General features: G+C 44.4%; 1 protein-coding gene across 1 annotated transcript; it reads left to right on the forward strand.

The window, feature by feature from the left end:
- The first annotated feature begins 2,166 nt into the window (after positions 1-2,166).
- On the forward strand, positions 2,167-8,886 carry LOC311125013 (peroxisomal membrane protein PEX16-like). The gene is made up of 11 exons (XM_084199104.1): positions 2,167-2,382; positions 3,040-3,075; positions 3,203-3,279; positions 4,716-4,849; positions 5,248-5,345; positions 5,649-5,729; positions 5,837-5,983; positions 6,355-6,427; positions 6,643-6,762; positions 7,089-7,153; positions 7,310-8,886. Exons 1-11 carry the CDS (start codon positions 2,256-2,258, stop codon positions 7,366-7,368), a joined length of 1,017 nt encoding a protein of 338 aa, XP_084055230.1. The 5' UTR covers positions 2,167-2,255; the 3' UTR covers positions 7,369-8,886.
- Positions 8,887-9,131: the final 245 nt, after the last annotated feature.

The raw sequence follows: 9,131 nt of genomic DNA on the forward strand, positions 1-9,131 counted from the left end.
TCTCATGATCTCCTGCTGTTGTGCACTTGAGCAAGGCACTTAACCCCTTAAATGCTCCAGGGGCGTTGACCCTGTGCTATTCCTACAACCTCCACGTGTGTGTGTGTGTGTGCGTGTCAAGGGGTTGGGATAAAGGACAAATACCATAGATAATAGACCTTCTTATTCATGATGCACTCATCGAAGTTTAATTAATTGGCATATTTTTCAAATATATTACATTCTTAATTTAAAAAAATAACCAGTTGTTTCAGTTGGGGACCTTGCTCTGTACTTTTCCTTAATTTGTTTATTTTCCTCTAGTTTCAGTAGTGGACTTTCATTCTGACTTCTCAAACAGAAGTTAATTGCTGAAACCCAGCTAACCCTTCACATGAGAGTCCTCCCACTTTACACAACCACAAGTGGCGTGACTACTAGATTTCAATGTCCTACTAGGTAGTCATTGTATGGGTAGGCTTACATGTGACAAGTGTTGAGTTGGTTAAAGTTCATAATTGTTGAGGATGACTATTGTAGGCTAAGTTAACAATATTGCTTCTTTCCCAAACATAGTTACTCTGACAATCTAACAAATACCGCTCAGGATATACAACCTCAGTCAGTAAAGATTTTCTACATGTATTCGGTCACAATAAAACATGCTGTGCTGAAAAAGGGAACATTGACTTACTTCTGTGAATGATTCCAGTGAATGGTTAGCGGGGTCCTGGGCCGGGTGTGAAGGCCTGCTGGGCTCTCTGGGTCACAGTGACCTACACAGGATGTGTGAGGGGACGAGCTAGACCAGGTATACTTTGATGGGGGCCACAACAAATCTGAACTCATCATGAGGGGCGCAGTGGCTCGCCGGTCTACGTACCCAAATCCATAGCCACAACATGCAGTCAGAGCCTTTTGGGGGCCTCACAAAATACCAACCATTTTAAATCGGTTGATATGTTGATACAGCAAAACATGACATATTTTATCATCTTTATTATAATGAAGACACAAGGCTGATATATATATATATATATATATATATATATATATATATATATATATATGACATGTTAGACCCTCATTCTCTTAATGACTTGAAGCCCACCTGGGAGGAATGTTTCTAGGTCTCCAAATAGACATGGGTATTGTAGCTTAAGCCAAAATGTCAGACTTCTGAAACGAACGTTTACATTTCTTAGTAAAAAAAGAACCTCCCATCATTCAAGTTTAAATTCCATGAGACCTCAGCCGGTCTTTAATGTACCCTGTGCCTGTCTCTTTAAAACATGCAGATCACTTTTGTCAAGATATTTACCAATGTTGGCCACCGTCTTTCAGTGTGTTGCATTGTGTATACACATTTTACTAATTTGCAACTACATGTGGACTGCATGAACTTAAAAAAAAAAAAACATGTGATCAAAGGTCAGGCCGTTTTTTTATGAAGTCGCTGCAGTTACTTCTCACCAACTGCACCATGCAGCCATCACCTGCATTGTGGGAGGCACTGTGTCAACCAATCATTGGGGTGTTTGGTTTGACCCACGCGAACTTGGCCAAACACTTGACAGAAACAGGAAACAACTTTACCGCGATTCTAAAGCTACAAGGAATATAAAATGAAAGTTATATGAGACTTCTCTCTAACCAATTAATTGTAGTGTGTGACATGAAGGTATACAAAGGTTTATTTAGAAATGTATACAGTAAAACGTTTATAAACAATAGCAGCTATGTTGACACTACCATGTTGATCTGAGCCTTGCTGTTGGAAAACCACTACAGTGTCCGACTGGTGGCTGTCGCAAACGCGCCTCCATGACTTCACTCGCCGACTTTAGTCTACAGTCGGCTTCGCAAGGCTTACTGCTCGAACACACCCCAAATGTTTGCCTTCAGCGCCCTGTGCAGTCAAATTTCTCGCTCACAGGAAGGGACGCCGTGAGTGACACACTCTTTTCACGCCACTTCGATACAGCTATGACCGGAAGTGGTTATCGTAGCAGGTTAGGAGAGTGTTTTCGCCAACCCTAACCACAGATATAGCAATGTTATACACATATTTGCCCTAACCCCTTTCCTAACATTAACCACAGTCTCATAACCTGCTACGTTAATTATAACGTGTTACGAAAAAGTCACTTCCGGTCGTAGCTGGATCGAAGTGGCGTGAAAAGAGTGTTCCTCGTCACAGGAAGCAGACTGCGGAAGTGTTGTAGAATGTGTAGGTGATCGTTTCAGTAAATGTTTTGCTTTAGCAGTTTAGTGCAATGTCTAAACTGTACACTGAGAAACTGACCAGGCTCTACGAGCGGTATCGGGAGTACGTCACGAAGAACCCTGCAAGGACTGGACAACTGGAGAGCACCGTAAGAACGCTGTCGTACCTCATTTCAGGTGAGTTTAAAAGTGAAAGCCAAAGCGGGTGGCTTGCCGCGTTCAAAAACAACTGGGAATCATGACGTCAGTGATCTTCTGGTCGGAGAGTCGGCGCTCTAGAAAGAGGCCCGAGTTTCCGAGTTGGATGACCGTTTAAAAAAAAAAAACATCTTCCGAATTCCCAGTTATCTTGAACGCTCGGAAGTCGGAGATTTCCCGAGTTCCCAGTTGTTCTGAACGCGGCATAGGTCCTCTGAAATGTATCCAACTTGCCAAGTTAATTGCCTAACGTTACAACTCTTCCCAAAACATGTACCATGCATAGCCTGATGTCCCTCTCACCACTACAATCTCCTGTTTGATCATGACAACAAATTAATGTTATTCTCGAATTCAGAAAAAGTCACTGCTATGCATCTGGTGCAGAACATTATCCAGAGTGCAAACTTTAAATGGAACTATTTGTTACATGTTGTTGTCAGTATGCCTAAAGAGTGCATTGGCTGTAGGCCTGTGTAGAGCCTGGGATGGCCCATGGCAGGCATAACTCCACCTTATGAAATGTAATTATTATCAGAAATATTTAGCTAAGTTCTTTGATTCGTTCTCTGTTTAAACAACATTACAACAGTTTGACATACCGTCAGTTCTCAAGTGTTTTTGTCTATTTCACAGGGCGATTTACTGACTCCCACGAAATCTCTGAATTGGGTAGGTTAGGACCTCCCTTTACCTCACAGTTAACGTTTTATTGGCTGCAGTATAACCCCTCACCATGAATCCAAAGCATTCAGGAACTTCAACTGGTGGGTCAGTTTGTTGTTGTTGTGTTTTTCAGTGTACTCTGCCTCCAACCTGCTGGTGCTGCTTAATGATGGCATTCTGCGCAAAGGGCTGTGTCGCACCCTACCCATGGTGAGGTCCAGCTCCACCAGGTCAATCACAATAGTCTAACCTTACCCATGGTGAGGTCCACAATAGTCTAACCTTACCCATGGTGAGGTCCACAATAGTCTAACCTTACCCGTGGTGAGGTCCACAATAGTCTAACCTTACCCGTGGTGAGGTCCACAATAGTCTAACCTTGCCCGTGGTGAGGTCCACAATAGTCTAACCTTACCCATGGTGAGGTCCACAATAGTCTAACCTTACCCATGGTGAGGTCCACAATAGTCTAACCTTACCCATGGTGAGGTCCACAATAGTCTAACCTTACCCATGGTGAGGTCCACAATAGTCTAACCTTACCCATGGTGAGGTCCACAATAGTCTAACCTTACCCGTGGTGAGGTCCACAATAGTCTAACCTTACCCGTGGTGAGGTCCACAATAGTCTAACCTTGCCCGTGGTGAGGTCCACAATAGTCTAACCTTGCCCGTGGTGAGGTCCACAATAGTCTAACCTTGCCCGTGGTGAGGTCCACAATAGTCTAACCTTACCCGTGGTGAGGTCCACAATAGTCTAACCTTACCCGTGGTGAGGTCCACAATAGTCTAACCTTACCCATGGTGAGGTCCACAATAGTCTAACCTTACCCATGGTGAGGTCCACAATAGTCTAACCTTACCCATGGTGAGGTCCACAATAGTCTAACCTTACCCATGGTGAGGTCCACAATAGTCTAACCTTACCCATGGTGAGGTCCACAATAGTCTAACCTTACCCATGGTGAGGTCCACAATAGTCTAACCTTACCCATGGTGAGGTCCACAATAGTCTAACCTTACCCATGGTGAGGTCCACAATAGTCTAACCTTACCCATGGTGAGGTCCACAATAGTCTAACCTTACCCATGGTGAGGTCCACAATAGTCTAACCTTACCCATGGTGAGGTCCACAATAGTCTAACCTTACCCATGGTGAGGTCCACAATAGTCTAACCTTACCCATGGTGAGGTCCACAATAGTCTAACCTTACCCGTGGTGAGGTCCACAATAGTCTAACCTTACCCGTGGTGAGGTCCACAATAGTCTAACCTTACCCGTGGTGAGGTCCACAATAGTCTAACCTTACCCGTGGTGAGGTCCACAATAGTCTAACCTTGCCCGTGGTGAGGTCCACAATAGTCTAACCTTGCCCGTGGTGAGGTCCACAATAGTCTAACCTTGCCCGTGGTGAGGTCCACAATAGTCTAACCTTACCCATGGTGAGGTCCACAATAGTCTAACCTTACCCATGGTGAGGTCCACAATAGTCTAAATATGTGCTGGGTCGTGTTCATTGGGCACAAAATGGAAGAAAACGCTCTGAAACAGGGAAGTGAATGTGCTATCGGAACGGACTGTGAAATCCCTGACCCTGTGTGTGTGCGTGTGTGTGTGTGCGTGCACGCGGTTGTGTTTGTTCAGTCTCTCTCTCAGCAGAGGCTTCTCACCTGGCTGTCAGTGGTGGAGTACATGGAGGTGTTCCTGGAGATGGGGGCCACCAAGCTGTGGGGGGAGGGAGGTCGCTGGCTGGTCATAGTGCTCATCCAGATCACTAAGTAAGGAAAGAAGGAGCCCCTCATGGAGTAATACCTAACCAACGCTTTCACTTGATCCCTTTTGATCGCTCTACAAAATGCTGTATAATGTGCAAAGTAGACCAAACAGTTATGAGATATGCATTGATACGTGGATTAGTAAGGGCCAATGAGATATGCATTGATACGTGGATTAGTAAGGGACAATGAGATATGCATTGATACGTGAATTAGTAAAGGCCAATGAGATATGCATTGATACGTGGATTAGTAAGGGCCAATGTCAGCCTGTAGATTGTCTCTCTGATTGTTGAAAAACGTCATGGTTACTGGGATGTTATGTTGCATGGTGTTACTTTCCATTTCCCTCCTTCCACCTCACCCCCCCCCCTCTCTCTGTTCTTCTTCTCCCTGTCCAGAGCCATCCTGCGCTTCCTACTGCTGTTCTGGTACAAATCTGGCATGCAGACTTCCCCTCCTATTACCCCACTGGACAGGGAGGCACAGGGAGGCAACGGTAACAGAAGTCAGGAGTTTACACGTCGGACATATTTTATGTTTAACTAATTTTTTTTTTTTATGCAGGGTGTCTGGCAGATACCACTTTATCCGAACAATACAACTTAAACATGACTCTTTGTTAATTTGATTCAAAACAACTTTGGGGCAGTTTTGTGTCTGCTTCTTGTTCCACTATCTCATTGGCTATAACCAATGAGCCAATGTCCTGGGTCGCACCAGGACCGGACCATATACTGCAGAGTTCACAATCTAGACAACCTGGAACTAAATATATTTCTGTACCTCTCCCTCCTTACAGATGAGGACCATGATGACCACCAGGATGACACCTCCTTCGTGGGACAGCGGTCAGGGAGGGTGATGAGGCCGTTGGGCAGTGGTAAGACCACACACACTACACATGTTCCATATCAATGCTTGCATTCAGGACAGTGCCAAAACTATTTATCAGGAATTTACTATCTGTCCCTTGCCTCTCTCTCTCAGCCCCCTCTCTGCAGGCTCGTCTGTGGGGAGCCCCCAGTAGGGAGAAGAGGTGTGGTGTGGAGGAGGATCTGTTCTCTAGTCCCACTGCCCTGGGGGTCCAGGAGACCATAGCAGAGTCCATGTACATCGGACGCCCACTGGTACACCGTATCCTTCCTACTCTGGGACTCTGCCATAGAGACACCAGAGAAAGAAACATGCACAATGCCATCACATGATTACTGCCTTTATAGATGATGGTCTGGTATGGCAGGTATAAAGTACATTGGTTAAAATGGTTGCATGATTCCATATCATAACTCTGTATGGCCTAGAAGCATTCTGTTCATCTTAACAGCACGTCCCTTACTAGTGGAATACTGCACTGTATGTACAGTATACTAGTATTTGACCTAATCAATGGTAAATAAAACTGCGACCTCAAGGATCTCTCATTCTTACTCTAGTCAGTCTATACTTTGGAATGTGTTACTTCAGAGAGTGTGTGTGTTTTTCCTCAACGCTGCTCCCAAACACAGTGCTCTGCCTGGGAATGTGTGGGAGGGGCTCCTGGAAACCGTGGCTCATCTCTGGAGCCATGGAGATGACCAGGTAACCATGCTCTCTTCTCTTTACACTCAAATGTGTTAAGAGGAATCACAAAATAAATACACACACTGACTGGACACATGAAATGTGTACCACTATTAAAACATAATAGCCGTACACATACTCTCCTATACAGGCCATGTAAAATCAGTGTCATGAAGGAGGCACTGAAACATGAGTGAGATAAAGAGGGATCCCCTGGTCTGTTCTCTCCCCAGTTTTGGTTTGATGAGTGACACTAAATCTCTGAACCGGCGGGAGAGGGCGGAGCTGAGGAGGAGAGCCTTTCTGCTTCTGTACTACCTGCTCCGGTCCCCTTTCTACAACACATTCTCTGAGTAAGTAGAATCAGAACTACAACACATTCTCTGAGTAAGTAGAATCAGATCTACAACACATTCTGAGTAAGTAGAATCAGAACTACAACAGAATCTCAGAGTAAGTAGAATCAGAACTACAACACATTCTCTGAGTAAGTAGAATCAGAACTACAACAGATTCTCTGAGTAAGTAGAATCAGAACTACAACACATTCTCTGAGTAAGTAGAATCAGAACTACAACAGATTCTCTGGCTAGAGAAATTCTTTACCATAATGACCATTGGAACATGGCATATTTTCTGGCATATGTGTGCAGATTTTTAAACCTTTCGTTTAACGTAGGACAAAAATCCTGTTCCTACTCCGATTTCTGGCAGACTACGTTCCTGGCATCGGGCTGGTTGCTCGTAAGTGTTTACTTTTATAGAAACCAAGTATTTGATCCATTGTTTACCTTTTTGTTGGTGGTCCACTGTCTGCTGACATGCAGTGTGGCTTCCAAGTTCTGCCAGTCTGCATCTTGTCCTGCTTGGCTTAACTTTGTCCTCCACTTGTCCTTCCAGGCCCTCTAATGGATTACCTACCCATCTGGCAGAAGATCTACTTCTATAACTGGGGCTGAGGGCAGGAGGTGGAAGGTCGGAGGTCGTTGAAGGTCACCTGGCCAACTGGATAGGGATCGACACTAAAGAGGGAGACCCGCAGTAAAATACTATACAGAGCCAGAGACACACAGGGATTCAAGTCCCCACAGACCCGCTGGTTAATCTGCTCTATTTCACCTGGGACCCTCAAATGAGATCAACATGCAGTTCTGTTGCTAGGGCATGCCAGAGTACCTTACGGATCCTTCTGTTCTGTTGCTAGGGCATGCCAGAGTACCTTACGGATCCTTCTGTTCTGTTGCTAGGGCATGCCAGAGTACCTTACGGATCCTTCTGTTCTGTTGCTAGGGCATGCCAGAGTACCTTACGGATCCTTCTGTTCTGTTGCTAGGTCATGCCAGAGTACCTTACGGATCCTTCTGTTCTGTTGCTAGGGCATGCCAGAGTACCTTACGGATCCTTCTGTTCTGTTGCTAGGGCATGCCAGAGTACCTTACGGATCCTTCTGTTCTGTTGCTAGGGCATGCCGGAGTACCTTTTGCATTCCCTCCTTGTTCTTTCATTTTGTAATTTGAGTGATTTCTGTCATCTTCCATCAGACTGATCTTGAACCAGAGATTATATTATGAATTGATGCCGACTGTGTGATTGAGTTTTCTCCTTCTGTAAACTATACATTACCCAGTGGTGTTATTGACAGAGTTGCATGAGAGCTCTTTGGCACCACTGGTGATGATCACCCTCGTCAGTCAGTACTGCGGTTTTTCGCTGCGAACAATCTCTCCTAAACCTGACTCCAGTTAAACAACACACTGCTACGGCTAGCCCCGATGGGTTCTGTGCAGTTGGACCAACAGGATTACAGCTAATGACTTTGAGGCTGATTGAAGTTCTCTCTATCGGGGCATCCTAATATTTCCTTTCTCCTGAAGTGTGCGCGTGTTCACTCCTGCCCACAAATCTAAAAGCATTCGATTGGCAGAGGCATGGGGCTAGTGGGAGTGGCCACCATATTGTGTATACTAGTCACTTCCTTTAAGTCTGTGAAGGGAAGTTAAATGCACACTTCAAGAGGAAGGAGAGATAATTGGGCCATAGCCTACATTCCCCTTCTGTTTGTTAGACAAATGAACAACGCCTGTGGGACAATATGAAATGAAACATTTGTATGTTAAATATGCTGTATTCTCATGATTATTGATATTAACTACCCAATTGTGTTCCTAATAGATTGTTACTTTGATAGGGGTGAGAATTAAGAATCGAGACAGGTCATTTCTGCCAATGAGCCATTTTTGTAGTTTATCCAGACTACTTGAAAGCAACCATCTGGAAATACATTGAAATCAGGTTGTTTTCTCTTGTTGAAGATGATTGGGATTAGGAATGTTGTGGCTCTGAGTGCCTTTCAAAAGTTCACTTTCCAGATGGGGGGGAAAAATGAAGTCTAATGTACTTAATTTCAATTATGTGGGAATGTTTTTTATAAATCCTACAAATGTGTTCAATAAATCATCAGAATAATAATCTGGCACCACCCAGTCATTGTGTTATTTTAGCTTTTCATTGTTAATATAACTGTTACCATGTTATTACCACTAATGTGCTGTTATGTAATGTGCTACTATGTCTGCCTTTCCCCAGGCAGCCATAGTAGCACATTTGGACCAATGAGATCAGATCTGAAAAAGATCTGTGAAAAGACCTGATGTGATTCAACAAAAAAAGGCCAATTACTGGGAAAAAATATCCTAATTGGGCTGCCTGTGTAAACACAACC

The sequence above is a fragment of the Coregonus lavaretus genome, assembly GCF_964263955.1.
Source record: "Coregonus lavaretus genome assembly, contig: HAP1_SCAFFOLD_814, whole genome shotgun sequence".
NCBI lineage: Eukaryota > Metazoa > Chordata > Actinopteri > Salmoniformes > Salmonidae > Coregonus > Coregonus lavaretus.

Coding starts and splice junctions, on each gene's coding strand:
- LOC311125013 (XM_084199104.1), top strand. CDS start 2,256: ATGTCTAAACTGTACACTGAGAAACTGACCAGGCTCTACGAGCGGTAT. Junction 3,280..4,715: donor TGTGTCGCACCCTACCCATG/GTGAGGTCCAGC, acceptor GTGTTTGTTCAG/TCTCTCTCTCAGCAGAGGCT. Junction 6,763..7,088: donor TTCTACAACACATTCTCTGA/GTAAGTAGAATC, acceptor CGTTTAACGTAG/GACAAAAATCCTGTTCCTAC.